Source organism: Manihot esculenta, chromosome 8 (genome assembly GCF_001659605.2).
Source record: "Manihot esculenta cultivar AM560-2 chromosome 8, M.esculenta_v8, whole genome shotgun sequence".
In the NCBI taxonomy this organism is placed as follows: domain Eukaryota; kingdom Viridiplantae; phylum Streptophyta; class Magnoliopsida; order Malpighiales; family Euphorbiaceae; genus Manihot; species Manihot esculenta.
The window spans coordinates 1,592,831-1,614,048 of NC_035168.2; the positions used below are offsets into that span (position 1 = coordinate 1,592,831).

Genomic DNA, 21,218 nt, shown 5'->3' on the forward strand with positions numbered 1-21,218 from the left:
TTAAATTAATCATGTGAAACCCAACCTTCTATTCTTCCAGAAGCTCAAGAGGACGTACAGTGCCATCATTCTCTGTTCTGAGTTCTACAATTTTTGACATTTTCTCTAATTGAAGTGACTGGACTGGACCTTCAAATTCATTGAAAGAAAAAACTTAACTTTTCTTCAGTTTCTTAATCCAATCTTGATTCTTGATCAGATTTCTCGGCAAAATGACTTTCTTTTGACATGGGGTGAATTCTCTCTGTGTTCTCTTGATCTGCACTCAGTTTTGTTCTGTTTCTTCACTTTCCAGAGGTGAGCCCCAAAATCTGCAAGCTACAGCGCAGACCTGCTTCTCGTCAATAACAACGCATTCTTTGGTGGTGAAATACTGTAGGAAACATACATCTTATTTTCCTCATCTTCCACTTCACTTTCTTGCCCTGCATCTTCACTTATGTTGCCAAATTTTGGTTCAACTTTTGATGAATCCTCCCGGATTTTGCTTTCTCTCCTGACACCGACCTGAAAAAACATTACCCGCTTGCGCCATGAGAGCAAAGTACAGTTTGGCCGGAGCGTCGCCCTGTTTGAATGAAGGAAAAACAGGGTGTTTCGGACCCATTTACAGAAGCATTTGGTTTTACTTGGTTGGGTCTTGGCTTGCTTGGAACGCTTGACTCTAACCTGTCCTATGCAGGTAACTTTTGGGGAGGAAGGCTCTTGGGTTTCATTGGCGCCATTCTTCTTCCTAACGAACATAGGACTTGAACGTGACCTGCCTCTACTTCTGCTACTAACATTGCTCCTCAAAAATCTCATCAATGGTGGAGGATAATTCTCGGTCGGACCCGGGCTGGATATGGGCTTTGTATATATCTTCATCTTCCAAGAATGTCCCTCTCTCCCTCTCCCTCTGTGTCGTGGAGCGCCTCTATACTCCGTTGGGTGAGATAGAGAGAGAAAACAGAGAATTGAGAGTTTGATGAAGCTGGGAAATGAAGAGGAGAGGATATGGCAATATGCCAGGTGGACAGTTTCCTAGTTTTAGATTTTTTTTTTTTTTTTTTCTATATTCGAATAAATTCATGCCTTGGCCATGTTAAGGGATCAGACATGCAATGCAACAGAGAGAGACTCTACGTAGGACAATAATTTAATAATAAATGATAAATAGATATATATATATATATATATGTATGTATGTATATATATTTTAATAAATAGATGTGTGAATTTTTAAAATATGATAATTAATTAATATTTTTTTTATTTTTTATACATATGACTTTATTCTATATGATTGATTGTATTTTATAATTTTGGTAGAGAGATGAGGTTATCTATTTAAGAGAAAATTTAATATTAAAAGGTGATTAACCACCGGTAACAAACTATATTTTACTTTTAGAAAAGGATAATTCATTTATTATTCAAAGAAAAAATGTATTATTATACCTTCATCTAGGACTTTGCTTTTGCTTAAGTTTTCATTAAATAGTCTCTAACCTTCTGATAATTACATTCTTTCAACTAAAACTTCGATTTGCAGTAGGTAATTCCTGCATTTGTTATTAAAAAAAATCTCTGTATGTTTCTTATTCCTATTCCTATGTATTCAGGATTAGGATGGTAATAGGTATGGGGTATGTGAGAATTATTATATCTGAATACAATGTAAAATCATTAAATTTTTTGATCCTACAATTGAAACAATGGATCATTATATCTTCATCTAGCACTTTGCTTTTGCTTAAGTCTTCTGATAATCACATTCCTTCAATCAAACTTTGATTTGCAGTAGGTAATCCCTGGTATCACATACTCTTGCTCAGCAAATGTCACAGCTTCATCATCTGTGAAACAATACTCAGGTTTAGAAAGAGACATTTCACATGACAAGGCTTTTTGTTAGCGTATGGTAATCCCAACTCATACAAACACCAATAGTTGAGTTGTTCCTTTCTTCCAAGAATATTATAACTCATAAACATACAACCTTTAGTGGATGGAGGCAGAAAAAACTTGCCTGATACAGTTGATGGGAAGATTTCGATTTCAGTCAGGAGTTTTACGCAGTCCCTCAGCGCCTGGAGTTCAGCTTCCTTCTCATGGAGTTTGGACTGGGCAGAATGCAATTCAGATTCTAGCTCCTCAATTTGATTTTCCTGCTGTTTGATGAGCAAATGGGACAGTTTCCGATCCAGTTCAGATGGCAATACTCCATGGCATTGGCAAAAAATATTGCTCTGACCCTCCAGTTTGTGAAGCCCACCAGAAAAAATCTCATTCTGCACAATATGTTTCTAGTAAAAACTACGGAATACCCCATCCTTAGAGCCAGTCACAGATGGACAATCCAGTGTTCAAGCCACTAACTTATAACATGCCACTCTTCCAGACTCAAGATTACAATCTACAGTTTACCATGAATCAGGTTTTTGAAGACCCATGTATCAACTGTCATTACAACTGGTAAAGGCACCAACAAACTACTAATCCAAAATACAGATCCTATTTATAAATTTCCCAACAAATGAAGCTAATGACTTCCCTGAATGTTTACAGTGTGATTCAAGTTGCACTATTATTTCAATTATCATTGAGTTCCTAATTGTAGATTTGTAGGTTCCTAGGATAAAGGCAGCCTGAATGCAAAAGAAATCAATTTTCCATTATAGTAATTGTCAAAACTAGCAACAATTACCGGAAGCACACCCAAGCATGACATGCATTTTTCAATATGTAATAGCTTCCTGTTAACCAGGTTGCCATGAAATGAGAGGGATATTAAACTTTTAACGGCTCTAAACACTGAGGTGAAATAAAGAAATAAACCTTCTGCCTATGATTGAAGTAAAAGTTTTATAAAACTGAAAACAAGTTGTTTCATATCTTATATGGGCAGATAAATGCACCAACAGGAAGGGCATGACTTTTACTGGTAAGAAAATTTAGAGAATAAACAACACGCATGTTTTTGAAAAGGCTCACCTTATCCATATTTGGTTCAACTCCTTCATGACCAGAAGCTTCAGGATTGGACCATGGAAGTTTTTGTAGTTCAGATGCAAGCTCTGCTTCCAGTTGATCCATTTCCAGCAGCTGTGGCTCTGGCTCTTCTGTAAGACCACTCCTTGGGCATTCAACATCATCAATCATTGGGATCCCAGAAACTTTGATAACTTTGGGGTCATTATTGTGCCCTATACCTGCTCTATAAAACTCTAGTTCATTATTACTGCTTAAATCTTTTGAGATAGCAGCAACTTTGGCTGACCTTCTTTTATACAATTCAGTTCTTAATTCTTTAACAGTTTTTGCAGTCTCATCCATGGCATTGCTTAGCTCACTGATCTCAGCTTTCTCGGCTGACATCATGTACATGATTCCAATGCTAAGTCCACAACCAAACAAAGAGCTTTCTGCAGAGCACAATATGATGTCAGCTCAATAAATACATGAAATATATTGGAGAACAAACTTGAAAACAAAGAAGTATTTCCTTAGAGTCAAAGAAACCAAGTCATAGTTCTCCATCAACATGTCAGTCAATTTTGACAACTGATAAGATGCCAAGAACAAGGAACATTAAGATTGATTTATGATCAGTTTTTTGGCAAAACAGATAAAATCACTCTTTGATAAATGTCTTTACAAGCAGACCCATTATACAGTCACATTTCTATGTTTAAGGAACCATTTGGTAACATTGCCTAGATCAAGAATTTCTCTATGTTTAAGAAACCATTGGTTAACATTACAAGTTTACAACTGTAACTCCCCGCAAATCTGTTCCTTCCCCTGCTCTCATTGGTTAATGCATTTTGACAAAGTGATTTCTCCAACAACAGAAATACAAGATGTTAAAAATGGGTTCAGAGCTTGATGAGTCAATTTGGATATATTATATAGAATAATATAAATAAATTAGTGTTTAATTTATTTATAATATATTATATAGAATAATTTAATATGTATGAGTTTATTTTATTTTTAATTTGCTAATTAATGTTTAATTAATGTATGTTTATAATCAATATTTAAATAATATTTTTTTATAATTATTATTTAATTAATATATTTTTATAATTAATATGTTTTTTTGTTTATTTATAAAATATATAAATATTTAGAATGAATATATAAAATTATATGAATTTTTTGTGTGAAATATATAAATAAAATTAAAGTAAAATAAATAATATAATATTAAAGAGAGAATAATATAAATAAAATATTTTTTTATGTTAAAATTGATGTAGAATGTTGGAGGTAATATTGCAACGTTTTAGTGCACAGCATTAAAAAATGGTGCATAGAGCAATCAAAGAGGGCTTTTTGTAAATTTAGAGGTGGAAAACTTTTTATTTGTGAATTTAGGGTTAGGATAAAAGTATTTGCGGATTTGGGATTGGGGTGACAGGTGGCAGCCGAAAAGTTTGTTTGGCGCCTATTTGACAGACGCCAGAGCCTGGCGCCACTTTAAGTGGCGCCAGACCATTATTTTATTTTTTTATTTTTTCTAAATGGTCTGGCGCCACTCACAATGACGCCAGACCATTATTTTTTTAATTCTTTTTTTTTTTTAAAATGGCCTGGCGCCACTCAAAGTGGCGCCAGGCCTTAATTTTTTTTTAAATTTTTTTAATTATTAAAATATTATAATTATATTAATTAATATATTATTTTTATATTATATTTTTATTATAATAATATTTTATAATATATTTTATTAATTTTAATATATTTTTATAATAATATTATAATTAAATAATATTAATTATAAATTTATTTATTTGATATTAAATATGTATAAAAATATTAAATTAAATAATTAATAAAAAATAAATTAATAAATTAATATAAATATTTAAAATTATAAAAATTAAATTTATTTTTATTAAGTTGATATTGTGCCGCCGTATATAATTACAAAATAATATTAATTTTATGATAATGTATATAATTACATAATAATATTAATTTTATAATCATAAAATAAAAATATTAAATTATTTAATAGTCTGTGTATTAAAAAATAATTTAAATTAAAAATATTAAATTATTAATTTTATAATCATAATATTAAAAATATTAAATTATTAAAAATATTAAATATTAAATTATTAAATTAAAAATAATATTAATTTTATAATCATAATATTAAAAATATTAAATTATTAATTTTATAATCATAATATTAAAAATATTAAATTATTAAAATATTAAATATTAAATTATTAAATATTAAATATTAATTATTAAATTAAAAATAATATTAATTTTATAATCATAATATTAAAATATTAAATTATTAAATAATTTAAATTAAATTATTTAATAAAAATATTAATTTTATGATATCTGAATATTCCGATTTCCCATATTCAAGAACGCGTTGGAGCTGAAGTTGTTGAATATTTTTATTTTATGATTATAAAATTAATATTATTATGTAATTATATATATTATCATAAAATTAATATTATTTTGTAATTATGTACGGCGGCACAATATCAACTTAATAAAAATAAATTTAATTTTTATACTTTTAAATATTTATACTAATTTATTAATTTATTTTTTTATTAATTATTTAATTTAATATTTTTATACATATTTAATATCAAATAAATAAATTTATAATTAATATTATTTAATTATAATATTATTATAAAAATATATTAAAATTAATAAAATATATTATAAAATATTATTATAATAAAAATATAATATAAAAATAATATATTAATTAATATAATTATAATATTTTAATAATTAAAAAAATTTTAAAAAAAAATTAAGGCCTGGCGCCACTTTGAGTGGCGCCAGGCCATTTTTTTTTAAAAAAAAATTAAAAAAATAATGGTCTGGCGCCATTGTGAGTGGCGTCAGACCATTTAAAAAAAATAAAAAAATAAAATAATGGTCTGGAGCCTGTCAAACAGGCGCCAAACAAACTTTTCGGCTCCCACATGTCACCCAACCCCAAATCCATAAATACTTTTATCCTAACTCTAAATTCACAAATAAAAAATTTTTCACCTCTAAATTTATAAAAAGCCCAATCAAAGACAGTAAAAGGAGATAAAAAAGAAAAGAGAGAAAAAAAAAAACCAACCTTTAAAAGAACGGGATCTATACTTGGAAGGCACACTCTTGGCAGTTCTCTTCTTCTTCGAGCAAACAGCAAATCGCCTTGCACTCTTCTCGGAACCACCATATCTTTTATCAGCCTTATAATTTTCCGCACCAAAATTCAATCGGCGACCCGTGATGCCCGATTTCTTCCTGGAAATCCTAGTTTTCTTACCACTTGACGAAGAAGCAGAAGCAGAACTCGAGAACCCAGAGATCCCATCAGGTGGTTGCTGGAAACTACTGTCGTATCCGCACTGATTACCATGGTTAGGAGCAATCGAATCTTGAAAAGGATTTTCTTCCTCCTTAGGGCGTTCCTGAGCAAGAGCAAGAAAATGCTTAGCAAAGAAAGTAGTAGATCCTGCTACAGCTGCGGCAAGGAGAAATTGCCACATCTTTTTCAAATGGAAAAGAGAGGTTAGTGGTGGTTGGTGCAGGTTGAGAATAGAGTGAAGTGAAGAGTAGGGGAAGGGAGAGGGAAGAGTTAGGTGGCCGGTGGCGGAGCTGCCAAAGTTGGTTTATTTGGGTGTGGTTCAGAGATGAGCTTTTTTTTATATCGTAATTAAGAAAATAATTATGAATTTAGATTCTGAAAATTATTTTTTTAATTGTGCATGATATGAAAAATATTTGTTTCCTTATTTTAATTTTTCAATTTGGAAAGTTTGATCATTTTTCCCAATTTTTGCTCTTAATCTCCTCTCATCAACATGCATAATTAAGATGCATATGAAAAATATGCTCAAATCACGTTGTTTCCTTATTTTAATTTTCCGATTTGGAAATTATTTTATTTTGAAAATTTTGTTTGTCATACCAAAACTGACGACTCCTATTTAAAGGTTGATCAAATGTTAGTTTTTTGAATGAGGGCCTGAGTTAAGCGCTGTATATATAATTATTATTATTTAAAAATTGTATATATTAATTTTAATTTTTAATATTTTAATGTGTTATTTTAGTATTTATATATAATTCGCACTCACATATTTAGTTTGATGATAAGTGTATCTAAATAAATCCGAGAGATTTCGGGTATTAGCTTTCCAATTCTCAATTTCAATTTCAAAAAAAATATATAATTTTTTTATTAATATTAAATTAATTTAAATAATAAAATAATTATCTACTTAATTTATCATTCATTATAAATTTAAATTCAATTATAAAATTATCATCTACTTATAAATTTAAATATATAAATTTTAAATTTTATTAACTTTAAATTAATTTAAATAATAAAATCATTATCTACTTAAATTTTAATTATATACTTAGATAAATATAGATTTTACATATTCTATATTTATCATTAAAATTTATAAATATTAAAATTTATATTAAATTTAATAATTATTTTTTAATATAATGATAAATTGGTTGCTGGAAACTACTGTCGTATCCGCACTGATTACCATGGTTAGGAGCAATCGAATCTTGAAAAGGATTTTCTTCCTCCTTAGGGCGTTCCTGAGCAAGAGCAAGAAAATGCTTAGCAAAGAAAGTAGTAGATCCTGCTACAGCTGCGGCAAGGAGAAATTGCCACATCTTTTTAAAATGGAAAAGAGAGGTTAGTGGTGGTTGGTGCAGGTTGAGAATAGAGTGAAGTGAAGAGTAGGGGAAGGGAGAGGGAAGAGTTAGGTGGCCGGTGGCGGAGCTGCCAAAGTTGGTTTATTTGAGTGTGGTTCAGAGATGAGCTTTTTTTTTATATCGTAATTAAGAAAATAATTATGAATTTAGATTCTGAAAATTATTTTTTTAATTGTGCATGATATGAAAAATATTTGTTTCCTTATTTTAATTTTTCAATTTGGAAAGTTTGATCACTTTTCCCAATTTTTGCTCTTAATCTCCTCTCATCAACATGCATAATTAAGATGCATATGAAAAATATGCTCAAATCACGTTGTTTCCTTGTTTTAATTTTCCGATTTGGAAATTATTTTGTTTTGGAAATTTTGTTTGTCATACCAAAAGTGAACTCCACGAGTACTACCCGTTTGTTGTCGTCTTTAATGCACCAAGCTGACCAAATTTGTGGAAGTGAAAGAAGATACTTTTAGCTATTGTTGAAATTTTTTTTTTTTTCCGATTCTGCTGATAAGATACTGATATAGTTTTCTTGTGGCAGTAAACCTTAAGATATTTATTCTACTTTATAGTGTAAGCATTTCAAATGTTAGTTTTTTGAATGAGGGCCTGAGTTAAGCGCTATATATATAATTATTATTATTTAAAAATTTTATATATTAATTTTAATTTTTAATATTTTAATGTGTTATTTTAGTATTTATATATAATTCGCACTCACATATTTAGTTTGATGATAAGTGTATCTAAATAAATCCGAGAGATCTCGGGTATTATCTTTCCAATTCTCAATTTCAATTTCAAAAAAAATATATAATTTTTTATTAATATTAAATTAATTTAAATAATAAAATAATTATCTACTTAATTTATCATTCATTATAAATTTAAATTCAATTATAAAATTATCATCTACTTATAAATTTAAATATATAAATTTTAAATTTTATTAACTTTAAATTAATTTAACTAATAAAATTATTATCTACTTAAATTTTAATTATATACTTAGATAAATATAGATTTTACATATTCTATATTTATCATTAAAATTTATAAATATTAAAATTTATATTAAATTTAATAAATTATTTTTATTATAATGAGTAAATTAATTCTCTTAAATTTAAATTAATAACATTAGAAATTAATTTCATTTAGTAGATTTATAATAAGTATTACTTATAGCTATATTAATATTTATATTATTTTAATTTATTTATAAAAATATTTATTAATTTTTATTATATTATAACCGATAAATCATTACAATATATATAAAAAATTAACGACAACAATAAAAAAAAATAATTATTGTCATAAAATCTTAATTATAAGAGATTATCTCAATTTTTCTTGAGTTGACTTCTCATTATGTATTTTTGTTGTTCTTCCAAACAACGGCAGGAATTCAAATTTATCTATCGTGTAATGACATATTTAATTTTTTTAAAAAAATTTAATTCACACAATCCAGTAATTTTAAATTTAATATTATCAAATATATTTATAATATATTTTTCAATTGTAATATAACTATATTACAAAATAAACTTAATCTTCCTTTTTATTTCCTTTTATTTTTGAATATTAGTTTTATTTAGATACTTCTTATTTTAAAATTTCATTTTATTAATAAAATTAATTTAAATAATAAAATTATTATTTATTTTAAAATTTAAATTTTAAATAATAATATTATTAACTATAAATTAATTAAATACTATTATAAATAAATAAAAGATCTAAAGGTATTCTTTTTACTTTTATATATAATATAGAATAAATATATATAAATACATGAATAATTATTATATTAAAAGAGATTATTTAATTAATATAATTTTCTTTTACAATAAAATAAAATGTATACTTACACTATTACAATTAATAATTTTTTTAAAACTGTATTTCAATAAAATTTAATTAATTACATATATAATGATTAGTTTAACTTAAATTAATTTAAAAAATAAATATTACTTAATAATAGAATTTGAATTTAAAAAGGACATTAATTTAATCAATCCAAAATTTAATTATTATTATTTTTAATTGTTACCCAATCAAAATAAAAATAAATATATTATGATCATATTCAACTAAGGATAGTTTAAAAAATCTCTTATTTCCCTCTTAAATTATGATGTGTATTTTATAATTTCATTCCATAATAATATATTAAAATTATAATATTATATATAAATAAAAATAAATATAAAATTAATTCAATTAATTTTTAATTAATATTTATTATTTATTATTTATTATTTATACATAATAAATTAATATATAACAATGAAATTTATAAAAATATAAAAATAATCTAAAAAATAACTAATAAAAATATAGTACTACATATTAGTATGATTTTAGAAAGTATTTTTTTTTTATTTTGTAGTGATACTTAATATTTTTCTTCTTACTCTTTTTATATAAAATTTTCTATTTGTAATTCAAGATATTAATATATAAGAGTGGTACATATTTTACTATTAAATTCAAATAAAAATCAATTAAATTAAAATATTGAATAATAGTGATTTATTTTTAAATTTTTGCTAATTAATTTTAATTTCTACTTAAAAAATATGAATTTATTATTTTAATAATTATCTAATATTTAAACATGTTATTTTAATAATTTTAATTTTAAAATTAATTTAATTATATTTTTATTAATTAAATATTTTTTTTAATTTTTTAACAAACTACAAAATCAATTTAAATAATAAAATTATCATCTAATTTACATCTTCATTTAAAAAATTTAATATCAATATATTTTATATATATCTTTTAAAATTTTCTTAATTAATTATAAAATTAATTTAAATAATAAAATTATTATTTATTTTAGATAATAAAATTATCAGTCATAAAATAATAAAATAATTAAAAATTATTGTAAATAAATAAAAAAAATAAATTAAGAGTATTATTGAAAAACTCAATATTTCCCTCCTTCCTTCCCACTATTATATTATATATAGTATAGATATAAAACTTGAGGTACGCAGTACCAAATTCTCACAAAATTGAAAAAATTGATCGAACCGAATTAATTTAAAAATTTAATTTAATTTTTTATATATTTTGATTCGGTTTAGTTTTTAATTTCAAAAATTTCAATTATTTCGATTTAATTTGGTTTTAATAAAAAAAATTGAAAAACTCAAATCAAATCGATTAGTGATAATAATATATTTTTTCAATAATATAGAGAAATTAAATCATATTAAAATTAAAATATTTTAATTAAATTTTAAAATATTAAAAATAAAATATAAAAAATAAAAAAATTATTAAAATTTGAAACCCATCAAACCGAAATGCTCACTCTACTGACACCAGTGGCCTAAAACTTCCATACACAAAAGTATTAACAGTAACTAAACATATTTTTTTTTGTTTCGTTATTGTCCAATTTGAATTTTTTTTAATTCAAGATAAAGATGTTAATTCTCAATTGAATTTTTTGTACTGAAATTAAATTCTCTTTTCTATATTTAAAAAAATATTCTTTTCCATATCAGCCTGATTAGTATATATTGGAGTTAAGTTGTTTTTGTAAGAACACTTTTGAACTCTCATATTTGTTTTCTTACTGCAACAATAATAAGATTCAAAACATTGTAAAGCTGTGGTCTGCAATGAGGAAGACAGGTTGTATAAAACAATTTGAGTTTGTTTCAGAGATGCTGTCAAGATGATGACCCCACAGTATCCATTTCAGTCATCTTTGTCCTCCTATATATTCTGGGGACAACAATTGCTGAACAGTTACGCACCCAACGCCTGGCTTATTTGCTAAAATTCTTGCGTTTGGAATCAGAACACGAAACAATACAGACAACCTTCTTTATCAAATCCAAACATATACCTCAAAAATACGTTGGCCGCTAGCTTTTGGCTCTCCCATAATAAATTTCATTAAAAAAATATAGATTCTTCCATCGCCGACTTGTAAAAAAATCTTATAATCTAAGCAAACAGGTCTGATAACGTATAAAATTTTTTAAATTAAATAATGGATTCCATTAAAATAACATTATAAAATATACCCTTTAAGTTTTCAATACAAAAATTTTAATTTTTAAAATTTAATTTAAGTTTTTGTCAGAGTTTTTTCGCTGAGACATGACGATGAAAACCTGTCTGATTTTCTTTATTTTATATGTCTTTTCTAAGATCACATATTATGAAACTCGGCAAAGGAAGAGAAAATTACATCATCAATGTCTATTATATATAATGTCTAGAAATCTATCTAGCAAGTCCATACTAGCTCATCTAATCATCTTTGCTTGATTTCCATGGCTTTCAAATCCCAACTCCATTTTATCTTATTTCCTTATATGGCTCAAGGCCACATGATTCCTATGATTGACATAGCCAGATTGTTAGCTCAGCATGGCGTGATCATTACTATAATCACCACACCACTTAATTCAAAGCGTTTTGCTTCAACTCTTGCTCGTGCTGTTGAATCTGGGCTCCAAATTCACCTTCTTGAAGTCCCATTTCCATCTGAAGAATCCGGATTGCCAAAAGGGTGTGAGAATCTCGACATGCTTCCCACACTGGGCTTAGGCATTGATTTCGTCTCTGCAACCAACTTTTTACAAGAACCAGTAGAAAGATTGCTTGAAAAAATCCAACCAAGGCCTAATTGCATAATCTCTGATATGTGTTTACCTTATACGAGTCGTGTCGCTAGCAAGTTTCAGACTCCAAGGATTGCTTTCAATGGATTCTGTTGCTTTACTATGTTGTGCATACTTAGATTATATACTTCCCAGATTCTCGAAAGTGTAACCTCGAAATCGGAATACTTCCAGCTGCCTAATTTGCCTGATCATATTGAAGTAACCAAAGAACAGCTCCCAGATGCCACGCATCAAAATATGCAAATATTCAATGATCAAGTGATGGCTGCTGAAACTGTGAGTTATGGGATTATTTATAATTCTTTTGAAGAATTGGAGCCAGCTTATGTCCAAGAATTCAAAAAGGCAAGAGGGGATAAGGTCTGGTGTATTGGTCCAGTTTCACTATGCAACAAAGATGACTTGGATAAGCTACAAAGAGGCGACAAGGCCTCAGTTGATGAACATAAATGCTTCAAGTGGCTTAATTCACAAACACAAGAATCTGTATTATATGTTTGTTTTGGTAGCCTTTGTAATCTGATAACTTCACAGTTGATAGAGCTTGGTTTAGCATTAGAAGAATCAAAAAAACCATTTATTTGGGTGCTAAGAGGAGGAGGGAAATCAACCCAAATAGAGAAATGGATTGAAGAAGATGGTTTTGAAGAAAGGATAAAAGGAAGAGGCCTCTTAATTAGAGGTTGGGCTCCCCAAGTAGCTATATTGTCACATGCAGCAGTTGGAGGATTCTTAACTCACTGTGGATGGAATTCAAGTCTAGAAGGAATTTGTGCAGGCAAGCCAATGGTTACATGGCCACTTTTTGCGGACCAGTTCTTAAATGAGAGGCTAGTTGTGGATGTGTTAAAGATTGGCGTAAGGGCTGGGACCGAGGTTACTGTGCCGTGGGGGGAAGAAGACAAGATTGGAGTAGTGCTGAAAAGGAAAGATATCAAGAGGGCTATAGACAGGTTAATGGATGGAGGAGAGGAAAGTGAAGAAATGAAGAAAAGAGCCAATGAGCTTAGCCGGATGGCGAAGGAAGCAATAGAACCTGGGGGCTCTTCTCATGTCAACATGGAAATGCTAATACAAGATATCATGCGGCAAACATTTGTTATGGAATCAGCATAATGTGACACTGTAAAATTAGATTTTGGTAAATGAAGATTTATTAAGCAAGTTGATCAATATTTGTAGTTTTTTCTCTATCTAGAGGATGTCAAAACTCAAATTAATAGCAATTTCCATTTTTCAATGAGTTTCGAAAACCACTTTCCATGGTAGATATGGCTAGACTATTGCCACAATATATCTAATATAATCTGAAAGACTAGAAAAGCAATCTTAATAACTATTACATTAAAAATTTTATCAAAATTTATCTTGAATTTATTATAAATTTAAATATAAAAATTTAATATAATGTTGTGATATTGAATTTTTTTATAATTTCACGCGTTTAAAAAATCACATTAACATATAAACGCTTATAATATTTTTTTTCGAATTTATAAGATAATTTTGTATAAAAATAAATTTAATAATTATTAAATTTCATATTATTATCCAATGCTAAATTTACATTTACACATTTCAATTACTTTTGTGTAATTTTCAGTGTACTTGTATTTGAAACTTGAGTAAACTTATTCTTGTACAAATTCGTGCAACCTAATACTTTTATTTGGATTCATCAGGTAGCTGTAAAGTTGTAGTTCCAACAAAGCTTGTGTTTATGGGACTAGAAGATGTGAAAAAGGGTTATTATTCAAGTAAACTACGTGCCGTTTCACTCTATAATTTTACGTGCTTGATATGGTAAACGTCATGTCGTATTTCGTGTCCTTTTCCGCTAACTCTGGACTGACCGACTATGAAAACACATATATATAGGAATGTAAACTGGTAGGTATCATAAAAATTAAATTATATGTGAAAATTAAATTTATATTAATAATATTTAAATTTATTTTAAATTTAATTAAAAATTAATTTAAATTATTTAAATTCATACCAAACTTAATTATTATTATTTGAATAAAATTTAAATTCATTTAATTTTATATATTTTAATTAATAATTTATATAAAAAATATTTTTCATTAATAATTTTTATTTAAAAAATTTAATATTTTTAAAAAATATTTAAATTTAAATTTTTAAATAAAAATATATAAAAAAATTTATAAATATTATTATAAAATATATTTTTTATATTAAACGATTTCGGATAGTAAAATCAAATTTGATCTGAATCCGCATATCATTTTTAAATCCGCATATCATTTTTAAAATTCCAACTCATTCCAAATCAGATTATAAATACTCTTATATCTTTTATTATGGTCGGTTCGGATGCCATCCCTACATATATATCACACCGTACGGAATTAAAATCCGTTTTGACTCCCTGGTTCTTTACAAGACGCTTGTTCTGATACTGCAGCTTCAGCTTCATCGATCTGTCCCTTTGTAAACTGCTCCATGGCGGATGCAGCTGCTGCCATCGCGAGTGCGGAGACATCCGTCGGGAGTGTAGCGCCAGAAAGCAAGCCACAAACGGCTGAAATAAAGCGATGGGGTGATATGGTAGATGATGAGGAACAACCGGGCGACACTGCGTCCTCATCTGAGGATAAAGTTGTTGGGGAACTAGAAGTCGATAAGTTAACTATTGAAGACAGCAAAAAAGTCAACAAATTCCTCGATGATCCTGAAGATTCCAGCATCCAAGCTGTAAGATCTCCCTCCCTCTTTTAGCTGTAGGTGCTGTTAGGTTTTTGTAGAATAGAAAATTTTGGTAATAGTTGTTTGAATGGTTGTTTTTGGGATCTGTATTTTTTCAATCACTTCACTGGGTGCAATGAGATCCGATAAATAGTTTTTATTCTACTGCTTTCGGCGACGGAGATTTGCTGGTACAAATGCAGCTTCAGAGATCAAAACTTGTTTGAATTTATGCAAAATTTAAAAATATCATTATTTATTTTTAATACACTATTAATATATTGAGAATAAGGAAAAATATGTGGCGTAATTTTTATTGTATAGCGGAATCCTGAGAGACGAGTTTCAATGGACTATAGTCTTGTCTTCTTTAGTTTTTATCCCCATTACTGAGTTTGGTATTGAAGTTGAAACTGGGCGTCTACTTTTGTTGAGGTTGTTTGTTAATTTGTGGTTTAATTTGATGTAGGTTACATCTGGTGATACCCCATATACATCAGCAGCCACATTTGAAGATTTAAACCTGTCACCAGAGCTATTGAAGGGATTGTATGTGGAAATGAAATTCCAGAAACCTAGCAAAATTCAAGCTATAAGTCTCCCGATGATCTTGACTTCTCCATACAAGGATTTGATAGCTCAGGCACATAATGGTTCTGGTAAGACCACTTGTTTTGTGCTTGGCATGTTGAGTCGCGTTGATCCAAATGTGAAAAGACCTCAGGCACTTTGCATTTGTCCTACAAGAGAGTTGTCTATTCAGGTTAAACTCCTGCTTTTAAGCTCTTGTTGTTCTTGATTTTCTTTTCGCTTTTTCTTGTTTGTTCAATTCCTGATTTGGTAATCAACAAATATAGGGAAACAACCATTTGAAACATTTTGGCAGCATGATTTAAAAGCAGAAATATATATTTGATTTCATAATATCATAAAAGTTATCTAGGTTTTTAAACATTATTTTGATAACTTTGATCTTCTCTATACAAATTTTAGTAGACTGATTCTTATAAATTTTTTGAGGTTCTATTTTAAGAGATTATGATTAGGTGATAGTTAGGAGAAGAAGCAATGTGCATGATCTCCTTACCTCCTTTAAAGAATATAGCAGTAATAGAAAAATATGCATCAAGTGGGGATTAAGTATGAAAATTTTTCTTGTAGAATTTGGAGGTTCTTCAAAAGATGGGAAAGTACACTGGAATCAGTTCAGAATGTGCTGTGCCAATGGACAGTGGAAACAATGATAGATCTAGAAGCCGGCCTCCAATATTTGCACAAGTGGTTATTGGCACCCCTGGTACAATAAAGAGGTTGATGTCGCAGAAGAAATTAAGTGTTGTCGATATGAAAGTTCTTGTTTTTGATGAGGCTGATCACATGCTGGCCAAGGTACCTATTTTATATTGCCTATGTTCATAAATGTTTGGCTGTAATTATAAAATTATTACCCTTTACCTGCTTTAAATTTTAGTTTGGCTGTTTGCGCTATTTTCATTATTTCTGTAATTCTGTTTTAACATTTTTAGCTTGGTTCCATCTAGCAATTTTTTACTAATGTAAGAGCGCATTGAACCTCTAAATAATTTCATTGACATGATTCCTTCTCAAAACTAGTCAGCATGCTTCTTTCCAATTCCAATCTATTTTTTCTTCTTTAGCATCTAAATGATACAACGAAGATGCGTTTTTCTTGTGTAGATGCAACTTATGAGCTGTTCTTTTGTGATAACCGTTGATCCTCAGTTATTAATAAGAATATCAAACTGTGTAGGATGGATTTCAAGACGATTCCTTGAGGATAATGAAGGATATTGAAAGAGTCAATGGTCATTGCCAGGTTTGTCAGATTGCTTGCATATGTCTTTTACTGAAGCTGAGGTGCAGAACTAAGATTAAACTGATACTGTTAACTTTCTTAAATAAAATTTTCCTTTTGTCAATTCTCCTCACAGCATACTCCCTCTCAATAAAGGGGAAAATAGAGTTGCTTGTTTGATGTACCAAACAATAGTTCACCTAAATCTATTTCCAATTTGTTTTCAGGTTCTTTTGTTTTCTGCCACATTTGATGAGACTGTAAAAAATTTTGTATCAAGGATTGTGAGGAAAGATTACAATCAACTGTTCGTGAAGAAAGAAGAACTGTCATTGGATTCTGTAAAGCAGTACAAGGTATACTGTCCTGATGAGATGACCAAAATTCTAGCTATTAAGGACAGAATTCTTGAACTAGGGGAGAATCTGGGACAGACTATTATATTTGTGAACACAAAACGCAGTGCAAGTATGTTGCATAAGGCACTCGTTGACTTGGGTTATGAAGTGACCACAATACATGGTGCACTCACTCATGAAGATCGAGACAAGATAGTCAAAGAGTTCAAAGATGGTTTGACTCAAGTTCTGATATCAACCGATGTTCTTGCCCGAGGTTTTGATCAACAGCAGGTGTTGCCTCCTATCTATTCAAAATAGTACCCTTATTGAATGTCTATTAGTTTTTAGCGGCTAAAAATCCTAACTCTATTCCTTCTCACTTTCAGGTTAATTTGGTTATCAATTATGATCTTCCTGTGAAGTACGAGACTCCATCAGAGCCTCATTATGAGGTGTACTTGCATAGGATTGGTAGAGCAGGACGTTTTGGCCGCAAAGGTAAGTGTCTTTATTTTGTTTTGATTTTGGTGATCGGTTGTGCTTCTAAGAAATATTTTGGATCTTATTTTGTGAAATATCACTTGATAATCTTACTGCCTTGATAATATTCGAGCTATTCAACTGACTGATCCAATTTCCCAAGTTCATTTATGTACTAGATTTTGCTTGTATCTCATAATTGTGGTGTTGTTTGAACTCCATAGGAGCATGATTGATTTCTTTATATATGTATATTTGGTTGTGAATTGGTTTTCTCTCTTCCTACCATGTGTTATTTTTGTGTATCATATTAATTGCGATTATAGTAATTTTTTTATTCTAAATGTGCCCTTGATGATGCAGGAGCGGTCTTCAATTTTGTGATGACTGACAGGGATGTTATGATCATGGAAAAAATTGATAAGTACTTTGGCACCCGAGTAAAAGAGGTAAATCATTGAAGTCTTTATCTCTGCTTATATGAACATTTAATCATAGAATTCATGCCCTGGTATATCCTGGAGAAATAAGCAAGTTTTGGGGCTTGTGAGCAGGAATGCCATGGCGTGGAGCCAGAAATATTTATTTTGGAGGGGGCCAATGTGGTATATAAAATTGAGTCCAAAGTTGGTTAACTATACTTGTGGTTACATATAAAATTTGATTTAAAAGCTGGTTAACTATGCTCATTTTTTCTATATTTTGAGAGTTAGAAGTAAGCAGTTGTAGTATTTCACATTATCTATATCACATGATGAGATGATATAAAATTATTTGGGGGAACGACTAACATGATTAACAGAACTTTAGAAGGGTTGGGGTGGCCAAGGCTCCCTCCCCTCTGGGGCCGCCCTCTGTCCCAAAGTTTGAAAAGAAAGAGATGGAATATTAATCTGGGGATGTGGGTCAATATGGCCATCTTGTGAGAAAGCTTCCATTGGTAGTATTTCTTGTATATTTGCCATAATCTAACTGCTTTCATGCCTTAATTCCTGATACATACAGGTCGCATCCTGGAACAGCGAGGAGGATTTTAAGGTTGCTTTGAAAGAAGCTGGGTTGCTGTAATTTCAGCCACATGTTGTGGCGCTCATCTTCTGTCACTGAGCTTGGCCAATATCAGAGCTTGTGTTTGGAGAAGCTCATCTGGTCTCTTAGAATTGCGGAGTTTGTCATGGATAGCTGCTATTTGTGCCCAAGTTATCCATTCTATGACGATGCCCATTTTGTATTGGAAATAGTTTGTGATATTTATTATAATTTTCAATAGATCTTGTAGCTAGTAATATATTTGATCTCCTTAAACTGTGGATTATAAGGTGTTGAGATGTGAGGCTGGTCCACGAACATTTTACCGTGATTTTGACTTCAACTTTTCATACATAAATGGTGATATTCTAGTGTATAGTGGATTTGCAGTCTTCGTTTAAGGCCACCCTCTTCGACTTGGGGCATTGACTATGGACTTGGCCATCGGGCTAAAGGCCTGAATTTAAACTGGCTCGTATAAATCTCAAAAGGATTTATTGGTTTGCTTGGTCTTGCTGAGTTATTTATACTGCTCCTATTCTGTTTGGAACCTAGCTGTTTGCTTTTACTTGGTTTTGGTTTCTGTTTTGCACAGCTTTTCTCGTGGGTTTAGTTTTGCATTGTCATGCTAAAATTTTTCTACATATATTCATAAAATTCTAAGAATTCTGTTTACATTTTGATTTCAGTTTACTTTGATTATCTTTAATGGTATGGAAAAGAATTTTACTTGGCTTGAGGCTAGAGGCTAGATCTAAAGGTTTTTCATTTGAACTTGTATGAATACTGAAGGAGGTATTCTTGAATTTTCCTACTTAAATTTTATTCAATTGCTTGCAGTTGCACCACCTAATTTGCATATAACATACAGCATGCCTTGTGTATCGGTATGGTAACATTCTCCCCGAAGTCTGAGATCAACATTGCTTGGGAACAATAATATAATGGATCTGTAGAGCGAGATTACTGATTCTTTTGTATATAACTCCCAACTCTTCTTCCTTTGCTCAGATTTTGGGTTTTACTCTTTGGTTTATGTGGAAGAATAGCAATGGTATCACTTTCAATACTTCATCTAAGTCTTGCCATGAGGTAGCTGGTTTGGCAGTTAGATATTCTTTGGTTGGAATGCCTCACCTTCCAATTTCATCAAACTTTAACTTTGATGCTGAAGTTGATGTCCATAGTAAAAGAGGTGTCATGATTGTTATTCTTAGAGATATTAATGGGTCAATGGTTGATTGGAGCTATTGTTTGTGGGACTATTTCTCAGACCCTTTACTTCTTGAAGGCTTGGCTTGTTGAGAAGCACTTCTTCTGGCTCAGAGTAGGCGTTTTCTAGAATTATCATGGAGTGAGATTCTTCCACAATTATTCAAGCTTGTAAAGGTAAGGCAGCTTTGCTTATGATTCAAAACATTATTAGAGATTCATTTCTCTCTAGTTTGTTTTCTGAGGTGTAGTTTTCTTGTATTAAGAAGCTCATTTTCTTGGTAAGAAGTTTATCTAGGATGATTCCTTTCAATATAACTATTTTATAGATGAACTTTGTACTTAATTTACCTTGTTAAAGGTTTTTTAATCTATTTTTTTAAAATAAAAATATGAATAGTACTTTACATGATTCATAATGATTATGGGCAGATTTATGTAGTGCTTTCATGTATGAGTTAAGGTTCAATACCAATGCATCAACTAGAGTTTTTTTTTTTTTTTTTTTTTTTTTTTTTTCAAAGGAATGTCATACTGGAGTTGGAAGAGAAGAATTATATTAAAATATTTATATTCATATTTATGAGAGAGTATTTAAAAAGTGTCTATATACAAATATAAATATAAAATATTTAACTTTAAATTATTATACTTATTTTAAAATACAATTAAACTTATAATAATAGGCCTGGATTGAAAAATATTGATAAAACCTTTTTTTTTTCTATGCCAACAAATTAATTAAAAGAAAATTACTACTTAATCTTTGTGGTCCACTCACATATTGAATCATAGTCAAAGAGAGACTGCCGGTGGGAGTTTTAGATCATAAAAGAATTTCCAATGTCCCAAAGGAATGTCATTTTTGTGGGGGGAATCAGAAACTCCTCAACACCTCTTTTTTCTTTGCCTGAGAGTTATGATATTCTGGTTGAACTCTCCCCTAAGAATTCGATCAACCTTGTTGATGAGTCAATCGATGGTAGATTATTGGCAGGAGCTCCTTTCTATGATGCTTCAACAACAGTCCCATGAGTATTGGATTCATTCCTTGCTTTTTTACCCTGGTACATTTGGAAAAGTCGGAACAACATGGTATTTAATAAGATAACAACGCCTGCTGAAGATGTTATTGATAGAGCCATATCAGAAATACTCCCATAATTTAGTAAAATTAACTATTAATTTTCAAAAATATATTATATAATTTTTTCAATCCTATAAATATTTAGTCTCTTATAT

At 29.2% G+C, this 21,218-nt stretch overlaps 4 protein-coding genes across 4 annotated transcripts; 2 read left to right on the forward strand and 2 right to left on the reverse strand.

The window, feature by feature from the left end:
* Positions 1-318: 318 nt before the first annotated feature.
* On the reverse strand, positions 319-804 carry LOC122724379. The gene is made up of 2 exons (XM_043959111.1): positions 670-804; positions 319-507 (listed from the first exon to the last, which is right to left on the reverse strand). Exons 1-2 carry the CDS (start codon positions 802-804, stop codon positions 319-321), a joined length of 324 nt encoding a protein of 107 aa, XP_043815046.1.
* Positions 805-1,761: 957 nt separating this feature from the next.
* LOC110620891 (protein POLAR-like 1) lies at positions 1,762-6,593 on the reverse strand. The gene is made up of 4 exons (XM_043959112.1): positions 6,107-6,593; positions 2,977-3,407; positions 2,012-2,273; positions 1,762-1,838 (listed from the first exon to the last, which is right to left on the reverse strand). The coding sequence occupies exons 1-4, from the start codon at positions 6,519-6,521 to the stop codon at positions 1,762-1,764; spliced, it is 1,185 nt and encodes a 394-aa protein (XP_043815047.1). The 5' UTR covers positions 6,522-6,593.
* Positions 6,594-11,935: 5,342 nt separating this feature from the next.
* LOC110620617 (UDP-glycosyltransferase 73C1) lies at positions 11,936-13,626 on the forward strand. The gene has a single exon (XM_021764419.2). It carries the CDS (start codon positions 12,033-12,035, stop codon positions 13,500-13,502), a length of 1,470 nt encoding a protein of 489 aa, XP_021620111.1. The 5' UTR covers positions 11,936-12,032; the 3' UTR covers positions 13,503-13,626.
* A 1,088-nt stretch (positions 13,627-14,714) lies between these two features.
* On the forward strand, positions 14,715-19,140 carry LOC110621117 (DEAD-box ATP-dependent RNA helicase 38). Its single transcript, XM_021765194.2, has 8 exons — positions 14,715-15,107; positions 15,568-15,861; positions 16,260-16,487; positions 16,870-16,935; positions 17,142-17,546; positions 17,642-17,753; positions 18,099-18,184; positions 18,741-19,140. Exons 1-8 carry the CDS (start codon positions 14,856-14,858, stop codon positions 18,801-18,803), a joined length of 1,506 nt encoding a protein of 501 aa, XP_021620886.1. The 5' UTR covers positions 14,715-14,855; the 3' UTR covers positions 18,804-19,140.
* The last annotated feature ends 2,078 nt before the right edge of the window (positions 19,141-21,218 follow it).